Source organism: Phoca vitulina, unplaced genomic scaffold (assembly GCF_004348235.1).
Source record: "Phoca vitulina isolate PV1807 unplaced genomic scaffold, GSC_HSeal_1.0 scaffold2, whole genome shotgun sequence".
In the NCBI taxonomy this organism is placed as follows: domain Eukaryota; kingdom Metazoa; phylum Chordata; class Mammalia; order Carnivora; family Phocidae; genus Phoca; species Phoca vitulina.
The window spans coordinates 89,726,685-89,749,055 of NW_022589705.1; the positions used below are offsets into that span (position 1 = coordinate 89,726,685).

Consider the following 22,371-nt stretch of genomic DNA (forward strand, 5'->3'; position numbering starts at 1 on the left):
TGGACTGCCTTGCCCTGGCCGTGCAGACAGGCCCTGGGACTAGAGGGGTGGCTTCCCCTCCCCTGGCCACTGCAGGAAATAGGAGGGAGAGCAAAGGTCAGGCCAAGAAACCCTCAGGGCCTGAGCTCCAGAGAGCAGCACGGGGGCAGTGGGTGACCGGGCGTCCAGTGTCAGCACTGCGCAGCTGATGGAAGAAAATCAGGGAATGAATGGCCGAGGGGCTTTAGAGGGGGGCTGGGATCCCCCACCTCCAGCCTGGTCACAAAGGGCCCGTGACAAGTCTTGGCAATATAACATGTCTATTTTATTTAAAAAAAAAAACAAAACCCAGACCATCTGACCTCTTCCCCCAGAGGGCCCAACTCCAGCCAAGCAGGGGATGGTCAGGAGGCACACTCCGGGACGCCAGTCTGGGGGGCTCTGCTCCTCTCCAAGCCCTCCTCCCTCCCCTTTGCTCCCGGCAGAAGGAGATGGCCTGCCTCCCGGGTCCTCCTGGGTCCGCTGGGCACTGCGGTTTGGGGAGAGGCAGGGGCCGAGGACATGCAGGACCTCCGAGCAGCCAGGGAGGGGCCGCCCAGCCTCCCCCCCGGCACCCCCCTCCCGCCCCGGCCCAGTCCCCAGCGGCGGGCCTTCGCAAGGCAGACAGCAGTGTGCCTGGGGACGGAGTTGGTGAGGAGGGAGCATGCACGGAGGCCTGAGCGTCCAGGTTCCCTGCACGGCCAGCTGAGTGGTCAAAAGTGAACGAGGACGGCCGGGCCTCGGTCCGGAGCCCTGACCCAGGAGAGGAAGAGGGGACTCCTGCCCTCTCAGTCCTTCTGCTCCCCTCAGAGTTGGTATGACTCTCATCGCTACCCTGAAGAGAGGCATGTGCATCTGCATGTGCCGTGCGTACGCAGAGCCCATAGGGCTCAGACCCTCTGCCCCAGCGCCCTCCGGTCACCACTGGCCGGGCGGGATGCCCGAGAGCGTGGAGCACCCGTTCTGGATCCCTGGGAGGGGAGAGACCCTGTCTCGAGCCCCGACCCGGTGCTTCTGTCCCCCAGGGCGGGAGTGGGCTGTGAACACGGTTGGAAGCCTGGCCCGGAGCGAGGACAGCGGGTGCTGCTCGGCAGGCCTCTCTTGGCCCCCGGGGTGCTGGCCGGCTCTGCCTCAGCACCAGGGGTCCCGGGAGGCTCTGCCCCGACAGAGGCTGTCGCTCCGCTGCCAGGCACTGTGGATGAGGCTCAGGGCATCCTCGAACTTCTTGTGGGAGGCTTCCTGGATGGCCTTGTAGGGGAGGTCCACCTGTGTGGGGGTACGGAGGGAATCTGTGAGGGCTGCGGCCGGGACCCCGCTCTTCCGGGGAGCCGTGGGAACCCCGGAGTCACCCCCGCACCATGGGACCAAGGTCAGGAGCGGCGTTTCCTGGGCTCGACTATCAGCTGTAGCCTCAGGTGCACGGAGCTGCTGGTACGGCGCTGTCCCCAGGCCCCTGACTCCAGCCTCTGTACCATGCAGGGCTCCCTTCCCCAGACAGTGGCTCCATTCACTACTCGGGGCCCTGGGCGGCCAGGTACCTGGTAGATGGTTTTCCACCCTGAGCTCAGTGCAGACAGGAATCGGTCCAGTTCAGATGTGCAGCTCAAGTAGATGACCCAGGGTGGGAGGGGCTGCTGGCTGTCCTGGGAAAACTCCTGGGGAAAGCGGGTCCCCAGGTGAGCAGATGCAGCGCCCCTGCTGCAGGGCCTGCTCTCCCCCCCACCCCCCACCCAGCTCACCAAGACACAGTACTCCTTGCCCGGTTCAGTGGCCACGGCACTGATGTCCGCCAGCTTGGCCGTGCCCAGGGAGCGGAAGAAGCTGGTCTGGCAGTCCTCGTGGCACGTGAAGAGGCGGTCGTCGGTGATCACTAGGCAGCAGGGGATGCAGGGGCTCGGAGTTACCCCCTGGGGGATGACCTGAAGGGCATTGGCAGAGGGGAGGGGAGAGGCAAGCTGGCGCTATCCCGGGCTGGCCATCACCGGCGCCCCCCGCTCGGGCCCGGCCAGCCGTCAGACGGACTCCACCCACCTCAGAAGCGGACGTGGGGACAGGGGTGACGGTGGCCCTGAGCTCTCGGGTCCGCCCCTGGACGCCCCTGTCCTGGTCCTCGTGGGCTGCTCCTCGAGCGTGTGGGTTTGGGGAAGGGGGCCCTGGGGATCCTGAACGGGGCCGGGCGGCCGGATGGACGGCGCAGGCCCGAGGCGCTCACCCCTTTGGACACAGCCTGGCAGAGGTGCTGCATCCAGTCGGCCATGGAGGCCTCGCTATCGGCGCTCAGCTCCAGGCACGGCCGGCCGGCGAGGATGACCTGGAAGGCGTGGGGCCGATCCGTGCTGCTGGCCCTCCGACAGCCGCCGCACTGCTCCCCCCTGGGCCGGAGGAGGAGGGTGAGAGAGGGGCAAGGAGCAGGCGGGGGCGGCTCGAGGCAGGCGGACACGGCGGGCCTGCACCCGCGGTCCTGGAGGTGGGAGGACACCAGAAGGTGGTGTGGACCCCTTGGGCTCTCAGGAGAGGCTTACAGCGGCCGGCCAGGCCCACCCCCTTCTGTGGAACAACTTCTGTCTCCAGAATTGCCAAGACCCTTCCAGCTACGTTAGCCTGGCCGGGCGAGGGGTGAGAATGGGCTCCTAGCTCTGGCCCTCTCAGGATCAGGGCACATTCATTCACACTCCCTCTCTGGGCCTGAGGTTGTCCCCAAGAATGTGTGTGTCCGTCTTCCGTCAGGTCGGGAGCTTCCCAGGGGAGGGACCCCCTCCCTGGCCTGCCCAGATCCTTTCCTGGCAAGGAGTTCCTCTTGCTTCCCTGACAGGAAGCCGCCCCTCCTCCCCTTGCTCAGGGTGCTTTAGCCCTCAGAGCTCAGCAGATGCCTGGGTACCAATCAGGGCTGCCGGACCGGGGGGGCTGAGTGGGGGGCCTGAACTGACGCACAAGAGGGGGTGTCAGCTCAAGCCAGGGAGGACAGGAGCCCTGCGCCGCAGGCTCAGCCAGAGTCCCCACCTTCGGGCGGCGATGCCAGGCCCCACACCTGCCCAGCCCCCCATCGCCAGGGCACTCACCCCATGTTCACCGAGATCAGGGGGGTGACATCAGTGCGGTCGGGATACTGATAGAGGATCCCGTTGCTGCAGGGGCACAACACAGCAGGGGTGAGGTCTGTCTCAGGAACTGGGGGCCGGGTGGAGCCCAGATCCCAGGGACCCCCCGCAAGCTGGCGCCTGATGCCCCAGAGGCCAAGGGGCCTGTCTTCTGTGAAACGGAAGGTGAAGAAGGAACCAGAGGCGTAGGAGGGCACGCTACCCCCTCAGCAGACCCGGGACAGTGAGAGGCTTGGCCGCAGCCCAGCCCAGACCTACACCTGATGCCCCAGAGTTCCTTAGGCCCCGGAGATGGCTGGCTTTACACATAAGCTCTAATATCCCCAGGTAGGTCGACTCTAGAACCCTTGTGGGGGTGGGCGGAGGCCCCCTCGGGCTTCTCTCCTCAATGGCCGGCCCAACAAGCTCCAGGCTGAGCCTGAGGCCAGCGCTGCGGGGGCGCCCACCTGAGTACCACGAAGCAAGTCTTCCAGTGCTCTTTGCCCAAGTAGGAGGTGCCCGCCTTGTAATGCAGCATGCCTTCTTTGGTGATGGTGCCTTCGGGGGGTGAGCAGTGGCAGGGGATGGGACCCAGGGACTCATCCATGGGGTCCTCCCAGTGGACAAGCCCATAGAAGTGCACGGTGACAGCAGTGGCCTGGGAGGGGCAGCAAACAGAGCGGTGAGGTGTGGGCCCGGCTCACCGATGGCCCAGCATCAGGAATGGCTACTGAGGAAGCAAGGACACGCCCCAGTGGGGCGGGGGACAGGACCCAGGGGCAGGAGAGCCCCTCCCGGGTGGGGGACGGACAAGAGCTAAAGACCTCTATCTGCCCCGCCCGACCTCGCCTTGACACCACAGCTGGCCTCTCGGGGACGACCCCTCCCCTCCACTCCTGGCACTTACCTCACACTTAGACTCCTGGGCCACAAATTTGGCCAGTGCTAGCTTCTCCATGGTGGCATCAGTCAGGACACTGGGGTAAGGTGGTTCCCGGCAGCCTCTGATCATGGCGGACTTCAAAGAAACCAAGAAAAACCTGCACAGGGAATGGGGTTTGCTGTCAGAGGCCCGGTGGGGACCACTCCTCAACTGGACGGGATCCTGGCCTGGAGGGGGGTCACAGAAACTTCGGGGAGGGAGCTCAGGGCAGCAGGTGGGGCAGTGACATGCAGCAGGCCGAGCGAGCCATTCCCCGTGGCCCCGGGGGCCTGGGGTCGCCGGTGAGGGCGGACTAGATACGCTGGGCGGATGGGACCCGAGTCAGCATAATGACACCATCTTATTATGAGTCATTTCTGTATGCACTCTGTGGCCCCCGTTTCTTTTTTCTTTTTTTAAAAATTTTATTTATTTATTTGACAGAGACACAGCGAGAGAGGGAACACAAGCACGGGGAGTGGGAGAGGGAGAAGCAGGCTTCCTGCTGAGCAGGGAGCTCGACGCGGGGCTCGATCCCAGGACCCCGGGATCACGACCCGAGCCGAAAGCACACGCTTGATGACTGGGCCACCCAGGCGCTCCTGCGGCCCCCCGTTTCTTTCCTGTTAGTAACTCATGCCAGCCCCCTTCCTCTTTGGCGGCCACCTAGGGTCTCGGGTCCCCCGAGCTGAGGACACGAGTCCGTCAGTGTGCGTGTACACCCCCCGCAGGTTCCGGAGGGAACACATCTGTTCGCCACTTCTTTGTATCCTACTGCGCAAGGCTGGGGAGTCCAAGCGGCTCTCCAGTGCCATGCAAACGGGGAGGGGGCGGGGGGCGCGTCACTCACTCGGCCAGGGCCCCGTCAGCCGTGTCCAGCAGGAACTGCTTCCTGCGGTTGGTGCACACCAGCTTCACCGTCTGCTGCCCGAGGCCCACCTGCCAGAAACAGGAGCTTCACCTCCACACGCGCACGGGCCTTGGCTGCTCCCTCCAGGGGGCGGCAGCCGGGGCCGCATTGCGGGCTGGCTGGGGAGGGAGGAAGCACACCCCGGAGTCGCCCAAGGCAAAGCCCCAGGGGCCCGGGACCCTGGCATGAGTTAGGGAGGGACGGTCAGAAATATGGTGGACGGAGAAGCGTCCTCAAACTCGGTTCTTCTCCCCAGCATCAGCGTGGACGCTACTCTGAGACAGAAGCTGAGGCCCGAGCCCGGGGGCCGTGGGGCCCAGGCGGGGACACGCCGGCGGGAGGCCGAGGAGCCCTGGCCTAGGGTACGTGCCAACTGCCGAGCCTGCACTCACCGACACATAGTCAAGTTCATTGTAAGAAACGGCCTCTTCCACCAGGTACGGCTTCTCCGCAGCCCCTGAGAGAGGAGACCCCAATGCCTGTGACTCACAGTGGCCTCTTTTCCCTCCCCCTGCCCCGTTTTCTAAGACCTGGCCTCCACGCGGTGGAGGAGAATGACACGGGGCGCTTGTCTCCTGGGGCTGCTGGGATGGCGAGCGGCCGAGAGCCGGGGGGGTGTGGGGGGGCGGTGCAGGGAAAGGGAGGGCGGTGGGCCTCATGCTCAGGCTGCCCCCAGCAGCGGCCCTGGCCGGGCCCGGGGTCGGGGGGCGGCGGGCACCTTTCCGGAGCAGGTACACGTAGCAGTCCGTGAGCAGCACGTACAGCAGCTGCAGGTTGCCCTCCATGTGCCCGGTGCTCATCCGGATCATCTGAGGGGCCGGGACAGAGGAGGGTCAGGCCCCCCGGCCCCCACCCGCCCCACCCCGGGGCCTCACGCTCTCCCGCTTGCCCTGGAGTTCCTGGGACTGACCTTGAAGAGCTGCTCTTCGTTTTCTCGAAACACATGGATCATCAGCAGGAGTAAGTGATTGTTGTCTACTCTGTGAGAGGGACAAGTGTGGGGGGTGTCAGGCGAGGGCAAGGGCAGGAGGTGACACAGACCCACACGGCCACACAGGCACCCAGACGGAGCATAGCTGTCGTGGCTCTGCCCCTGACAGGGGGCCAAAGTGTGTGTGTGTGGGGGGCGGGCAGACTTACACCCCATCCCGCCTCCCAGCCCAGGCTGGTCCTTCCAGGAGCTGCGCTTTGTTTATTTGGAGGACAGATGCCCACTGTCACCGGCTTTTGAGGTGAGCCCTGCTCACCTGAACTCTGCCGAGTGGGTCATCTCGGATGGGCTCCCCTGCCCCTCATCCACCCCAGAGTCCTCTGCGCTGCTCAGACACGGGCTGGGCTGGTCTCGCTTGAGCTGGCAAAGAGTCTCGTGGGTCCCGGGCTCTGGTTCTGGCACAGGCCCCTCCCCCACCAGGGGCAACTCAGTGTCCAGCTCCCGGGTCTCCGGCTCCCGGGGCTCCCTGGGGGCGTCCTCTAGGGGCCCAAGCGTCTGTCCCTCTCTTCCTCCTCCTCCCTCTTCTTGGCCAGCAGTCGCAGGGCTACCAGGAACATGCAGCGGTTGGCCAGGCCCTGCAGGGTCATGGTGGCTGCCACCTGATGTAAGAGTGCTTGGACTCTCGACGGTAAAGCGGTAGAAGTCCATTGGGGCTGGAAGCCCCTCACTAAAGTCGCAAAATGGCGGCTTCTCCGGGGCTTCCCCGGGAGAGCCGGTCCGAAAGGACTGGTCTGGGGACTGGACGTGGGAGCACCAGGTGCTGGGGTCCAGCTGCCCGTTGAGCTGGTCGATCACCTTACTCAGGGGCTGCCCCAAGCGCTCCATGGAGGTGTCCTTCATTTCGGGGATAAGCAGGCCTATCTGGCCGGGCTCCGAGAGCTCGCTGCTCTCCGCTGTGCTGCTGGGCCCCTCTCCCTCCTCCTGGGGGGAGGTAAAGGTCGCATCCGGGGAGGCCCGCCCCAGGCCTGGGCTGCTGACCAGGCTGTCACCATCCCCCCGCCGGGCACAGGTGTCCTGCGTCGAGGAGGGGTGAAGTGGACTAGCTTCCTCATCCGACCTCGTCTTCTTCTTCTTGCCAGTTTTCTTCTTCTTGGTGACCCTGGGACAGTAGTGATGGGGAGACATTTACCACCTGAGTGCCGCAGTACTGGAGAATTAGGCGGGCTGGGTCAAAAGGGGTGATCCTGGGCGTGTGACCTCTGAGGGCACAGCGGGAGCTTCGGCGGCCCTGGGCAGTGATGGGTGGGAGGCCCTAGGCCGGGGCGGGGGGGCGGCAAGAACAGCTCAGGCCCTGAGGTACCCCCGCTGCTGGCAGAGGTGGGGACCCGAGGAACCCCTGAGCAGGTCCTCTGAATTCTAGCTGACGACAGCTGTTCTAGCCGCGCTCTGGGGAACAAGCACGGGCTATGGTTGGTCATGGTGCCTCTACTTAGCTGTCCCCTTGGGTATGCTGTGAGCTGACCTCACTTCCCATCAGGTATCACCGTGGATAATTCAACCAGAAGTGCACTCAAAGTCTTCTGGGCTCAAACTTCCTTGATGGCAGGTTGGCTGGGATGGGCCTGGCAATGTGACCCCAGGTCTGAGCCATTTAAGCGGCTCAGGCCTTGAACCAGCCTGCAGGGTGGGACCCCTGACCCCTGCCTTGGGCCAGTAAGCCTCGGAGAGGACAACATGCACATCTTCTTCTTCGGCGCTTAGAGTTTTAGGGGCAGGAGTCGGAGGTCAGGGAGCCCAGGAGGCTCTGGGCCGAGAGCTCCACAATCTGTCCTGCGCCGCCTCCTTCCCTTCTTTTTTTTTTTAAGGTTTTATTTATTTGTTTGTCAGAGAGAGAGAGAGTGAGAGACAGGGAGAGGCAGGCAGAGGGAGATGCAGGCTCCCCGCAGAGCAGGGAGCCCGATGCGGGGCTTGATCCCAGGACCCTGGGGTCATGACCTGAGCTGAAGGCAGACGCTTAACTGACTGAGCCACCCAGGCGCCCCTCCTCCTTCCCTTCTAGGTAGGTCCCTGCCCACATGATGGAGACACTTTTCTTTCAAGGAGCCATGCTGAACTAGGATCAGTATATATCTCAGGAACTGTTCGGTGACATCCAAGAACTGGAAGAATTCCAGTCCGAAGGGGCTTTCTGGCCCTGGATGAACCTGACAAATGCCCCAGCAGCCCACGTGTGGCCCCGGCCACCAGCCACGGCTGTCGTCTGGGCCACACCGCCTTCTGGGCTCAGGCCCTCTGTTTCTTCTTGCTCGAAGAACCACTGGAGGACCCCTTAGTCTCCAGGAAGATCCCGGTCCGTCCCCGGGGTGTGTGGTCCCAGCGTGCGAGGACTAAAACGTGATGCTGGGAGCGGACAGGATGGACACCCGGATGCTCCCCCAACCCCTGCTGACCTGATGACTTCGAGCTCTGTGCAGGGGTCTGGCAGGTCGACAGCGTGGGATTTGCCCTTCTCCTGAGAGGTGGTGTGCACCGGGGTGGTGTCCGAGGAGGACACGGTCTCTGCCTGGTCCTCACTGAAGGGGTTGTGGCGCTGGGTGGGGCTCTTGGTGGAAGCTTTGCTGCTGGTCGGGTCCGAGGCGGTGGAGCGGGGGCCGCTGACGGTGTCTGTGAGGTCTCCATCTGGGAGAACAGGAAACAGGAGACAGCCCGTCAGACACCATCTGGGGACCCCAGGCCCCCAAAGCATGCCTTAACTCATGAGGGAGGCAGGTGAGTTCCTCCCGGGGCAATCTGATCAGGGTGGCCCTGTTTTAGGAGCAGAAGGCCCAGACCAACAGGACACGGGATTTGTGCTTTAAGAGTGACTTGGAGGGACACCATCACCACTCCACTGGGAACCCCCAGGAGCTCATAGCAATTTGGCTGAGTTCGAGGTAAGAGCCCCAAGGTTAAGCAGCCTCCAGGCTGAAGCCCCTCAGGGACGGTGACTTGGTGCCTCGAGAGGAGACGGGCCACAGACCTCTCAGGTTAACCCTAGAGCCTTCCGTCAGAGGGAGCTGGGGGGTGCTCAGCAGCCCGCGCAGCACCGCACGCCGCCGGCAGTCCTCTGAGGGGCCCCCCTCTGCCCCGTGCCAGAGGCAGATAAAAAGCAACAAAGGAAGAGAGAATAGAGGGAGACGATGGGGATCAGAGAAACTGAGGGGTGCAGAGCGGGGGCAGGGGCTGAGAGACAGGATAGGGAGTCCGGGGGAAAGGCAGAACAAGGGCCCAGAGCACAGTAAGGCAGAATGACAGACCAGGGCAACAAGGAGATGCAAAAGGGAGAAGAAAGGTGTGCCGAGTGGCCGCCCCCCAACAGCTGCCTCATGGGCCCTTCGGCAGCTGCTTCTCTCCCCGACATTGGCACACTCCCAGAGCGGGGGGGCAGGACCAGGCACCCCTTTAAGACGAGAGCTGGGAACTCCATTTCACTCAAGCCTCCGCCTGCCTACCGGTCCTTTCTGGGTCCCCCTCACCCTTGGCTCCACCCTGGGGAGAAGGCAGGGTGCGGGGGCTCTGCCTCTCCAGAGAGGGGCTGGTTTAACTGCTCCCCCTGCCCCCAACCATCCAGCCCAGGTTACTGGAACAGGAGCACGAAAAGCACACAGGGCATTTATCTGGTGGCAGATGGGAGCCACCCCAGCAAAGAACTGAGGCCCAGCTGTCGGAAGAGGTCGGGTGAGAGGTAATGGCAGGGGACATGGGATGTTCACGCCCCATTTGCCAGCTTACACACATCTTGTGGGCCATTATCTGCCCAGAGGAGACATAGCAAACATGCTTCCCATCCTCAGCCTCATCTGGAAGGGCCCAACCTGCTGTCCACTTCCTAGTGGGTCTTGGAAACACTGGGCAGCTGTCTGCTGATGCAGCACATCATTCATTTTTTTAAAAAAGTACAGTGTCTTTTAATATAAGGGCAAAGATAGGGGCCAAAGGCAATCACCAGCCCTGCCAAAAAAAAAAACCACTAGCAACATACACTTCCTTCAGATGTCCTGGGCCCCCAGAGCCTTAGTTCTCAGAGGTAGAAAACCTTGTCCTTCAGTCTCAAAGAAGGGTCCTGCGAGGCCATACACTCTTGTTCCAGCCCCTGGAGATCTGCAGTTGCTTGTGGGAGGAGTGCTGAGAAGTGAGTGAGCAGGCCACGGGACATGGTGGTGTCAAGGCTGGTTACCCACCAGCTCTGTAATGAGCCAAGGACCATGGAAGGCTGCCCCAACCCCCACCCCAGGGCCCTGAGTTTGGAGCTGCCCCCAAATCCTGCTTTCCTCCAGGTGGAAGAGGACCATGCCTCCCCAGCGGAGCTGCTAGAGTAGGCTTGGGAACTCAGGAAGCAGGAGTTCCCAGGGGGACAAAGCTCACCCTGCCTGGGAGCCCAGCCCAGCCTGAGCCAGCAGCACGACCCGGGATGTTAGTTCTCAGGCCACCGGGAGCTCTGAAGGGCTGCGGAGGAGGGTCAGGCCCTGCTTGTCAAGTGACTGCAAAGAGCAGCGAGGAGCTGGGTCAGGAGGGGGTTAGTGGTTAGAATCAGAGGGGGAAAAAAAAAATCAACGCCCAGCATGTGCACTGCAAGAAGAGAGGTTGAGAGGATAAATGAGGTTACGATGGAATTCTGGATTTCGAGCTCATCTTAACTAACCTGTGGCACTCTTGAGTGCTACTCTCTTGGCCAGATGACATAATTAATTTTCCCCAATGCCCTGTCTTATTTCCCTCAAACTAAGCTATTTCATATGTTACTTGGAAAAAGATCATCTGTCATCCATTACTCAGAGATCCCGGCGCTAATAACAAAGGGACCAGCTCTGGAGCAGTGGAAAGGGCACCTAAGCCTCCTGCCCGGGTGAGCAGTCAGCACCTCCTCCCTCGGGGGCTGGCCCCCCGGCCCCACCCGGCCCAGCCCGGGCAGAAGCAGCCCCCAGGGCAGGAGGCTCCTAATTTGGGGGGGGGGGGTATGGCCTCAGATCTAAGGAGGAAGCATTAACCCTCTCAGAAACAATGCCCTGTGCTTTAAGTAACCACGGGAATGAGGGGGAGAGCCCCACGGGTTTCCAGAAGCCTAGAAGTGGAGTCCTGGGCAGGAGAATGCCCAAGCACGGCTGCCACCTAGTGGACAGGTGGGAGGGCGGACAGATTATATTTTAATCTGCTTTAAAACCTCAAAGAGAATCTCCCTGTAGGAAGTTCCAGGTGTACCTGGGCCGCTTCGCCCACTGGGCCCTCAGGCTCTTTCCACGATACCAGAGAGGAAGCCACCAAGACTGGACTGGAGGAATTGAGCCCTCTGCCTTTACTCCTTGACGCTTCTGACACAAGAGCACATCTGACCTAAAGAAGCTTACGATCCACAGGTTCAACCCACGCTTTCCAGAACAAGCCTCTGCTCGCTGGATCAGGCCACTAGCGCCCCACGAGCTGGCGGTTCCCTACGCACATCTGGTGCTCCCACTGGCATCAGAATCAGGGAGGGTGATCCACGGGTCCCTGAAACATGGTCACTTGGTGACTCCACGAGGCCACTGCATAAAGGCAGGAGTCCTGCACTAGGAGAAGGGGGTTTGCCTAGAGCTAGAGGTCAAGTTCTCCTACTGCAGAATTCCATCTATTAGAACACCAAACTTGGCTTTATTATGATCATTGACATTATTATAAATAATGAGCTGATTTCGAATCATGCAGCAAGCTTGGCATGGAAACATAGCAAAACAGGAGAAGAGGGTAAGAGCGGACTCTGTCCCACCTTCCCAGTCTGTGCTGGGTACGGACGGCGCTGCTGGAAACACATCTCCAAAATCATAATCTATAAAAACGAGGGACAAAACTGAAGATTAGAAACAGGTCGTGGAAGGACAGGGAGGGTGGGGTCGGCAGGGTGGGAGACATGGGGAGAAAACAAGAGAGGAAAAAGTTAAACTTTCTGCACTTTCTCTAACAGCCTCAGGGAACTTATTATGCTTCTCAGCTCCTGTGCTGGCCCAGGGGCCTCTGACCAGCTGGAAAGATCCTTGAGGACAATCCTTTCCAACCCCAGGACCTGGTTCTGGCTGAGAAGAACGTACCTAACCTTCTCCATCCCTTGCCTTCCTTCCCTCTGAACACAGCATCGGAGGTAAGGGCGGCTCAAGGGGACACCTCCACCCCCAGGCGGCCTGGCTTGCCCCTTCAGGGCCCGGCCCCTGACTTCTTGGAGGCAGCCCACGAGCCCAATCCGAGGAGACTGAGCTGCCGCCTTCCACTTGTACAAGGAGCAACGCAAGTGTTGCTAACAAGGCTGGAGCAGACACGAAGAAAGAGGAAGGCCAAGATCTCAATGCTAATGCACTTCCAGGGAGCCCCGGGGACTGAACTTGTGCTTGGGGTGCCCCCTTCCTGGAGGTGAGGCGGGGTACAGTAAATGAAGAGCTCTCCTTTCCCACATGGGATGGACGAAGGTGGAGAAAACAGCCAGCTTTATAGATGAACACAGAAGCTTAAGGTTTGAAAGAAACCAGGCTGTTCCCATCAGTTGTTGGATCCAGACAACAGAATGACCTACAGACGTGATGACAACCTTTTTCAGTCTTGGATGCCGGGGGTACAATCACCTAACACACTAGCAAGTGCAGGAGGGACTCCGAAACCCGATGGGCTCATGAGAAATGGGGGCTCATGAGAAACCCTCCTCTTCGGACCCATCTGGCTCTCTCTTCTCCTTCCAGGGGCTGCTCAGCCTCTTTCTGCCTGGAATCAGAGTAGGACAACCTCCCCGAGCAGGCCGCACTCACCCTTGTAGTGGCAGGAAGAGCGTCCTCCTCACTTAGAAAACCACCCCGCCCGCCCCCGCCCTGGGCATAGGGCTCTAGCCTTCTGGAAAAGGGTCTAACATTCGTATGATCTCATTTTGGCTTTTTGTCCCCAGAATCTGTGTTTTACCCTCCATGGAGATGCTGAGGAAATGAGTGAAGATCTGGGAAATGGTGGACCCTGTTGAACTTCCAATCTCCCCCATCAGACCACAACAAGCCCAGAGGGACGTCACCCAGCCAGGCGAGTGGCCTCACCACGAGGGCCACAGCAGAGGCGTGGCTCCTTGCCACCTGGGGCGCTTACCCTCACTGGATGGGGCAATGGCACTGTCATCCCACTCCAGGTTGGTGGAGGTGACGGAGTTGAAGGAGTTGAGGGACAGACTGTCCGAGCCTTGCACGGAGCTGGGGAGGCGGTCTTCGAAGTCCAGCAGGTACTGAGGTTTGTAGTAGTCGGGCATGTAGGGGGCCAAGTCTAAGTATGGGGCGTCCTGAGATGAGAGCACAAAGAGCCGGCTCGGCTGCGGGAGCCTCGGGGGCCCGGAGCAGACCTGCCTCCGACCGGCCTCCCCTGCTAGCTCTCCTTTGGGAAATCGGTGGGCTAAAGGCACGAAATTCAGAAATAAGCTGCTAAAAGGAGTCATGGGAATGGCTGTGGCTCTTAAAGCTCTGGACTCGAGGCAGACAGGGATGGCAGATCCCAGCTCTGCCTGCAGCCCCTCCCTGACTTCCTCAACCACAAGAGCGGCTCGTTTTCTCCAGTTCTGACCACTTTTCCGTAGACGGTCTGTGCTGCTGGGGCAGGGACCTGGGAAGGTGATGGGATTAGGACGGGGCAGCTGCATGCTGAGGCGCCCAAGTCCGAGGGACGCTCTGGACCCTCCTCAGCCCTTCCTGGGCCCACGTCCTGTTTCTCTAGTGCATGACAGTGAGGGAGACCGGGGAGCAAGGAGCTGAGGACACTTCCAGGGTCCCAAGAGGCACAGGGATGAATGTGCCTTGTCCTTCTCAAACACTCACGTCCTAAACCCAGAGGAGGGTACCCTAGCACTAAATACTCCAGGCAATGTGGCTTTTCTCCCAGGTTGGACAGAGAGGCAGGAAGGAGTCTACCTGCACTAGGCATTTGGCTTAGATAAGCCAAGAGAGGATCACCCCCTTCCAGCCAGTTCCACTGTTCTGACCCTGAACAAACAAGGTGTTGCTCAGGCTCAGTCACACCCAACAGGCTCCCTGAGAGGGACCAGAAGAGTAAAACCGCATGTCCAGCCCGCCCACCCTGCCGCCCCCAGCGGCGGCGAGAGCCAGGGGGTCTCACCAGATCCAGGTCGAATCGAATGAACTCCAGCCCAGACACCAAGGTCAGGAAGAGAGTCAGGTGATCGTGGCTGCAGACCAGGGCATTCCTGTGAGACACGAGGAGGGACGACGGTTACTGGCTTGGCCCCGCGCTCACCGGCAAGCTGGCTGTGTCGAAGTTTGACGTGTGGCGTCCCCACGGCCTGGAGGGCGCCCAGCTGGGGGCCGCCCTGCCCCACCCTCTGCAGCATTCTCCTCTGGCTGCGGAGCCCCGCAGTTCTTCCCGGCCACTGTCTTCAGACACGGGGCCTGCAGCATAAGGCTCATCTAGCTCTGGGCAGCTACCACAGATACTTTGTTCCTGCGGCAGCCCAGCTGAGGCTGAGCGGTCTAGTAAGGTCTGAGGCCTGGGTGGAGGATCGGGCAGAGGCAGAGCAGTGGGAACGCCCGTACTCGTGGCAGGGCCATCAGAGGCAAGGTGCTGAGGGCCCTTTGGCCACCACTGACGTGTCCTCAGCATGCCATGCCAGGCTAGGCCTCTGACACGGCACACCGCGGTGTCCGCATGTGGCAAGAGTCTTTGGGACGAGGTTCAAGGGGAGCTCCGGGGCTGCACGAGACAGACTGTTCCGGACACTCACTTGACGTAGTATTTATGCAGCAGACCCAGGTTCTCCTGGAACAGCCGCAGGTAGCTCTCCAGGGAATTCTCGTTGAGTGCCAGGTATAGCCAGGCCCTACCTGCAAACGGAGCAGGGGAGTAACTGGCAGGAAGGTCCGTCAGGGTGCTGGCTCTCTGGGCCAAGCGAGGGCAGGAAGGACAGCAAGAGCAGCTGAGGGGACCAAGCGCTCTGATAGCCTCCTCTCTTTGGGGGGCCGGAACCCCTGAAACCTGTGGTTTTCTAGTCAGACCCTAGCTGGTGGCAGCCCAGGGAACTCGGACCCAGCTCCAGGTGGGTTGAGAAGCTGAAGGACTGGGCGCCGATCCTGCCTGGCTCAGGGAGAGAAGCCAGCTCCCCATTCCGGGCTCGGGCTGGGACTTGGTAGGAGTCAGGTTCTCCTCAGCACCTCGCTCTCCTGCCCCCCACCCTCGATGCTCCAACGAACTGTCAGGCGCAGGGCGCCGGCACCTGAACGCCCCTCTGCCGCGGGACAGCACTAGGGGGTCAGCCTCCCGGGGCTGACCCTGAGCCCGCACCTGAGCCCCGGGCCCCCCGCAGCATCGTCCTGGTGCTACTCACTGCGCCCCAGGTTGGTGGCCACGTGCTGCAGCACCTCGATCTGTTTGATGGCCTCTCTCCGGGTGAAATGCACGACGAGCACCCAGTAGCCAGATGAGAGGTCTTGCAGTCTGCGAAAATAGGACAGGAGATGCCATGACCGAAATGGGGCCACCCCGGGAAGCTGCAGTCCGCCGGCCCAGCAGCCTCGTGTCGCTGACGAGCTCCCGGCTGAAGGCGACGGGCTCCCCGCAGGGCCCACAGGCAACCCCCGCGCCTTCACCCAGCGGCTCATCTGCCGCTAATTCTTCCCGCAGCCGTTCCCGCCTGCGCAGAGGCCGTTTAGGGGCCGGCTGCAGACGCCTGCGGTCTGCCTGAGTGGGGCAAATCTCTTTCTGCCAAGAGAAAGCAGGAATAAAAGGCAGGCACGGCGGGGGACTTCTCTCTGGAGGCTCCTCGCGGCCTGGGCCCGGCCGGGTGGCGCCCTAGGGTCTCCCCCAGAGACCGCCCCCACCTTACCCGTACAGCAGGGCGTGGTCCAGGTGCTCACACAGACGCTGCAGGACCTTGTCGTGGTTCCGGATGGCGGGGGTCTCATCTTCACACGCAGCGAAGTAGCTCTGCAACTGAAAGGAAAAGAACCGCGCCCGAAATGAGGAACAGATAAAGAAGAAGGCTATAGCAGATAGCTAAGAGGACCAGTCAAAGGGCGCCCGGCTGGCTCCCTCGGTGGAGCGCGCGTCGCTTGATCTCGGGGTTGTAGGTTCGAGCCCCACGCTGGGTGTAGACATGACTTAAAAATAAAATCTTAACAGGGGCGCCTGGGTGGCTCAGATAGTTAAGCGTCTGCCTTCGGCTCAGGTCATGATCCCAGGGTCCTGGGATGGAGTCCCGCATCGGGCTCCCTGCTCGGCGGGAAGCCTGCTTCTCCCTCTGCATCTCTCTCTCTCTGTCTCTCATGAATAAAAAAAATAATAATAATAAATAAAATAAAATCTTAACAAAAAATAAAAGAAAGAAAACCCGTCAAATGATAAATCCGTGGTGACCACCCGCTGCTTACCCTGCAGGCTCCAGAGGGCAAAGCTGCATCCTCAGAGCCCAGGCCCCGAGAGGCACCCAGTGTGCGCTCTGCACAGCGACAGCTTCATGCTGGGAGGGACCCACCGTCCGTGTGTAGGTCCCAGGTGCTACTGGGCTTCGAGCCAGGGCTGCGGAGCCACACACCCCCAGGGGCACTACATGAGGTATTATCTGTATAAATGCCCCCCGCTCCGGAGTTGTACAACATACCCTGCTTGGAGCAGCTCCCCTGCACAAACTAAGGGCTGATGGACTGGGGCACTGGCTCCAGAGGCCGACGTGGGGCCCTGGATTTGCCCGAGGAAACGGACAAGGTTGGGCATGGGCCGGGGTCCATGCCAGGCTCATGTCCAGCCCTACACCAAGAAGGATGCTTGTTTCCAGCAGGCTGGACAGATAAAAGGAAGGGGGCAGCAGGCGAGATGAACTGCAGCACTGAGCACGGGCTGAAGAAGGTGAGGGCAGCTCTCTCTGGTTAAAGCTTGGAAAGCAGGGCCCTTTTCAAGTAAAGCCCTAGGAGACAAGACTTTCGAACCTCGTTTAGCCATACTCCGGGCCGCTGTTGCCCTTCTAATGGCCAGACGGGGGACAGACAGACAAGAAGAACGCTCATCTCAGGTTTAAGCTTGGCAGGGGACAGATGCGTTCTCAAGTGTTTTCGGGGGCAGTGGTTGAGATGGCAGCAGCAAAGCTACATCAACCACACCAACGAGCACGCGCTCCTGGCGAGAGGCCAACCATTCAGTGCCCACAACAAAAATAGCCTCTCTTCCCTGTGGCCCAGGGTAAGCCCAGCAGCCCTGCTGGCCGGGGACAGACCCCAGTCCTGCTGGGTTGCCCTCCCTCCTGAGAGGCGGGCAAATCAGGCCCGGGAGGAAGGTTCCCAGAACCGAAAGAAAGCGGGCCTATGCCAACCACCCAACTCCCTCCCAGCGATGGCTGGAGGCTGTCTTGCTCGCTTCAGTACTGAGAACCACCACACGGGTGTCCGGCCTTTTCTTCTTCTATGATCAGAGAGTCTTAGATGACAGAGCTGGCAGGACCTTTCGAGATCTGGCAAACTCCCTCGTTGAGAAAGCAAAATGGACGTTCACCCATTTTCTTGATTATAAAAGTGGCCACACCTACCACAACACCGGAGAGACATGGAAAAGATTTAAGATTGTGTTTGTTTTATTTAAACAGAGACGGGGGCTAAAACCAGTAGAAGTTAAGTTCTTCACGGTGAGTGTCAGCTTAAGTGAAGGGGAGCCAGAGCTGGGACTCAGACTCCTTTCTCGGGTCAAGAGACCTTTGCGGGGCGCCTGGGTGGCTCAGTCGTTAAGCGTCTGCCTTCGGTTCAGGTCATGATCCCAGGGTCCTGGGATGGAGCCCCGCATTGGGCTCCCTGCTCCGCGGGAAGCCTGCTTCTCCCTCTCCCACTCCCCCTGCTTGTGTTCCCTCTCTAGCTGTCTCTCTCTCTGTCAAATAAATAAATAAAATCTTCAAAAAAAAAGAAAAAAAAGAGACCTTTGCAACAATTAATCCGAAAACAACATTTGCTCACCATAAAAACTCAAGCAAGATGGAAGTGTGTATAAAGTATAAAGGCCTCTTGGCCCCCTGTTCCCCACTGTCAACAGCTCGTGTGTGTGTGTGTGTGTGTGTGTCCTCCCAATACGCTTCCTGCATACGCAGACTTAAAAAAATTTTTTTTAAATGTGAAACCGGGTCATGCTATACTCATTGTTCCCAAATGTGCTTTTTCTTAACAATGTACGAAGCGTCTATTTCTGTACCATCACATACCGAGCGACTGCATTTTCTCAGGCCACAGTGCACGCTGAAATAGGACATCATCAGCTAATGGCCGCGGTCTCTACTCCTTTGATGCCACACGACACCACAGCGAACACCCGTGGACCCCTGTGTGGGTATTTCTGCGCGGTGAGTGCTTACAACGACCCGCAGACCTTGATTCGCACTCCCACGGGGCCGGCTAACCCTGGACATAATTAGTCTAATTCTTGGCAGTCCAACTGGGGAAAAACAGTACCTAATTGTTTGGGTTTTTTTTTTAAAGATTTTATTTTAAGTACTCTCTACGCCTAACGTGGGGCTGGGAACTTACAACCCTGAGATCAAGAGTCGCATGCTCCTCTGACTGAGCCACCCAGGCACCCCCAGCTGAACTTTTTTTTTTTAAAGATGTTATTTATTTATTTGACAGAGAGAGACACAGCGAGGGAGGGAACACAAACAGGGGGAGTGGGAGAGGGAGAAGCAGACTCCCTGCCGAGCAGGGAGCCCGATGCGGGGCTCGATCCTAGGACCCCGGGATCATGACCTGAGCCGAAGGCAGACGCTTAATGACTGAGCCACCCAGGTGCCCCCCAGCTGAACATTCTTATTAGCCATTCCTACCATTGCTATTTCTTTTCCTGTGAACGACCTGTTCAGTCTGCTCGATCTTCTGTCTGCTCACCTTTTTCCGGATAGTCTGTCATAGCTCTTTGTTGGTGGAGGATTTAATCCTGTGTGTTGCTTTGAATTATTATTCTTGCCCCATGTCAATTGACCTTTAAGTTTTCTTCATGGTGTTTTTTATCCTATTGAGAAACTTGATGTTTTAGGTAGTCAAATCTGTCAAACTTGCCCTTCACCATTTCCTGTTTTCCCCAGTCATATATTACAAAAGTACTTCTATCCCTTTATAGCTTTCGGACTTTTTTGGTTTCTTTTTTTGCATTTAGACCTTTACTTTATATGTGGCATGAGGTAAGGATTGAGCCTTATTACTTTCTGGATGGAGAACTCATTCCCACATTTATTAACGGTCCCATACTGATTTATGATTTCATATGCCACCTGTCTAGATTATTTTAATCAGCCCATTGCCTATTCCTGGGCCAGTCTCTGATTTTTATTATTTTTTTAAGATTTTATTTATTTATTTGACAGAGAGAGACACAGCGAGAGAGGGAACACAGCAGGGGGAGTGGGAGAGGGAGAAGCAGGCTTCCCCAGGAGCAGGGAGCCCGATGCAGGGCTTGATCCCAGGACCCTGGGATCATGACCTGAGCCGAAGGCAGACGCTTAATGACTGAGCCACCCAGGCGCCCCTGATTTTTATAATTTTTAAAAAGATTTTATTTATTTATTTGTCAGAGAGAGAGAAAGAGCATGAGCAGGGGGAGCGGCAGGCACAAGGAGAAGCAGGCTCCCCACTGAGCAGGGAGCCCGATGCGGGGCTTGATCCCAGGACCCTGGGATCATGACCTGAGCTGAAGGCAGGCACTTAGCCGACTGAGCCACCCAGGCATTCCCAGTCTCTGATTTTTAATTATTTTCTTATTCATCATTTTGATATGGGCAGAACAAATCCACCCCATCCCCCAACTATTCTTTTTCGAAATTGTTTTGACTATTCTGGCATAATCTTTTAGAATCAAATTTGGAGTAGAATTATACTGAGTCTAGGGATGATTTGGCGGGGAGAACCCGAATCTTTGTAAGTCTTCCCATCCAGGGACGTGGAATTTTCCCCCATTTATGCAGGTCTTCTTTTCTATCATTTGGCAAGTTTCACAGCTTTCTTTAGGTAGGTCTCGCACATTGACTGCAAGGTGGGCTGCATGCATACACGTATACTATGATTTCAGGAACAGTGTGACAACCACGAATCCACTCCTGCAGAAAGTACAACAGAAAAGGCGTGTGACACGGTGGCAAAGAATGGGGGCTGGGGGCAGGAAGCGGGGGTCCAAAGCTCAGCTGTGCTACGATGGAGCCGAGTACCTTTGGCAAACTGCTCAACCGGCTAAACTCTCATTTTTGCTCATCTGTAAAATGGGAGCGAGCTGAGCTGTCCAGTACAGCAGCCACAGGCTAGCTTCATGGGACTAGGGACATTTAAATTAACTAAAATTAGACACAGTTAACAATTCAGTTCTTCGGTGGCACTAGCCACATTTCAGATGTTCCATAGCCCCACGTGGTGAGTGGCTACTGAACTGGACCGTGCAGATATAGAACATTTCCCTCCTTGTGGAAATTCTATTGGATGGTGCTAGTTTGGGGGATGGAATGATATAAAGCATGCAAAAGGCTTACCATACATCCTGGTAAGCGTCAAGCACTCAATAAATATTAGCCAAGCTTATTAAGAATAATGAACCCATATTTTTTATTTTTTTAAAGATTTCTTTATTTAGGGGCACCTATGTAACTCAATTGGCTAAGCGTCTGCCTTCAGCTCAGGTCATGATCCCAGGGTCCTGGGATTGAGCCCCGCTGAGCAGGGAGCCTGTTTCTCCCTCTCCCTCTGCCCCCTGCCTGGCCCCTGCTCTCTCTCAAATAAATAAATAAAAATCTTAAAAAAAAAAAAATTTATTTAATTGAGAGAGAGAGAGAGAGAGAGACCGTGAATGGGGGGATGGGCAGAGGGAGAAAGAATCACAAGCAGACACCCCACTGAGCGCGGAGCCTGACACAGGACTCGATCCCATGACCCCAAGATCATGACCCGAGCCAAAATCAAGAGTCCGATGCTCAACTGGCTGAGCCACCCAGGAGCCCCAAACCCATATTCTTAGTCAAACCAATAACACAGCACTTGGCTAAACCTAACAGTAGGTGCAAATAAGATATAACGAAGTGCTCTGCTCTCGAGAACTACCATTCTGTTCAAGGGTTCGCTAGCGGGGATTCCAAAGCCTACTCTTTAAACACCTTCTTACAGCAGGTGGATAAAGATTTGCCATGATCTCAGGGGACTAGGTGTTCTCGAATCAGTGCTGCAGGCCAGCGTGGTTCCTCAGAGGAGGAGGAGGAAGAAAGGGAATGTCTATGAACCAGTGCCGGAAGAATTTCAGGAGTTGTGTCCACAGCTTGAGCTCATACGTGGGGAGTTGGGTCAGCCAAGTGCGGACATAAAGGTAAACAGCAGGATTATTCTTCCCTTCACCGTGGAGAGGCCACAGCTGGTAGCCACTCACCGCACCAGTAAGATCAGCAGGCTCTGAAAGAACTGGGGAGCGGAAGGGAAGCAAACATCGCACAAACAAGGGCTCTGGGGCAACAGAATGTGGGGAATGAGGATACTGAACATAAGTCAGCCTGGGAGCACAGTTACCAGACTGTGACTCTTCAGTTACGTGTGACACCTGTTGTTGGAGCTCACACCAGCTGTGTTTGGCACCATCATTAAGTGACTGCTTATTCCAGGTACCAGGAAGCGCAGAGTGGAGAAGAGTATGGATTCCAGGGTCAGACAACTTGGATTTGAACATAGGCTCTGCTGCTCACTCACCGTGTGACACTGAGCAAGTGATCTCACCTCTCTAAACTCAGCGTCCCCATCTGTGAAATGGGCTTAGTGATGGTATCCTCCCTATAGGCTGATGTGAGGGTTCAGATAATATTTACACTGGTTTTATCAAAGGGACGATGACACAGTTTACCAACACTGGGTAATCACCACAGCAATTGCATAAAGTAGGTCACAGAACTAGTAAGTGGCAGGGCCAGACTCTCAATCCAGGTCTTTCCATCTGGGCTCAAGACCCCTGAATGAATAATGTGTATATAATGTCATGCTCTGATCTAATTGCTGCAGGAGAATCCAAGAAAGAGAAGTGCGGTCTCTTTTTCAAGCCACAGAACTAACCTTTTTCACCACGGGGTGGAAATGAGCTCAGCATCTTGCGCAGCAGCTCTTCTTGGAAGATGGGCCAAGGAGAAATGCCAAGGCAACTTCTGTTTGAGAAGAAAGCTTGCCTCTGACTCTCACCATCCCTTTGCCCCCCACACTGGCACCTTCCCAGTGGTGAGGAGGTATACTGTCTGCTTAACACAAGCCGCAGTTGCTCCAGGAGGAGATTTTTCCCACTTCTGGGGAGAAATTCATCCTGCTGATCAGATTCCCAAATAGTTCTGAGTATTTCCTTTCTGTCTATGTAGATTTGGGGGAAAGGTGGAAAATGTCAGAGCAGGGGCCAGCAAACTATGGCCAGTGGGTCTGCCTCCTATTTTTGTAAATAAAGTTTTATTGGAACACAGGCATGTCATGTATTTCTGTATTATCTACAGCCGCTTTTTTTTTTT

At 57.8% G+C, this 22,371-nt stretch overlaps 1 protein-coding gene across 3 annotated transcripts; it reads right to left on the reverse strand.

Annotated features, from left to right (window-relative positions):
- Positions 1–265: 265 nt before the first annotated feature.
- On the reverse strand, positions 266–17,404 carry PLEKHM2 (pleckstrin homology and RUN domain containing M2). Of its 3 annotated transcripts, XM_032393060.1 has the most exons (20): positions 16,823–17,401; positions 15,724–15,830; positions 15,226–15,335; positions 14,626–14,725; positions 14,004–14,091; positions 12,990–13,176; positions 11,641–11,700; positions 8,309–8,537; positions 6,175–7,017; positions 5,838–5,907; positions 5,646–5,736; positions 5,320–5,384; positions 4,868–4,956; positions 4,003–4,135; positions 3,563–3,753; positions 3,078–3,143; positions 2,231–2,390; positions 1,758–1,937; positions 1,557–1,673; positions 266–1,284 (listed from the first exon to the last, which is right to left on the reverse strand). In XM_032393060.1, exons 1-20 carry the CDS (start codon positions 16,898–16,900, stop codon positions 1,150–1,152), a joined length of 3,099 nt encoding a protein of 1,032 aa, XP_032248951.1. In that variant the 5' UTR covers positions 16,901–17,401; the 3' UTR covers positions 266–1,149. The 3 variants fall into 3 exon arrangements, with proteins under 3 accessions (XP_032248951.1, XP_032248968.1, XP_032248960.1); XM_032393077.1 differs by lacking the exon at positions 3,078–3,143 and having other exon boundaries at positions 16,823–17,404; XM_032393069.1 differs by lacking the exon at positions 11,641–11,700 and having other exon boundaries at positions 16,823–17,400.
- Positions 17,405–22,371: the final 4,967 nt, after the last annotated feature.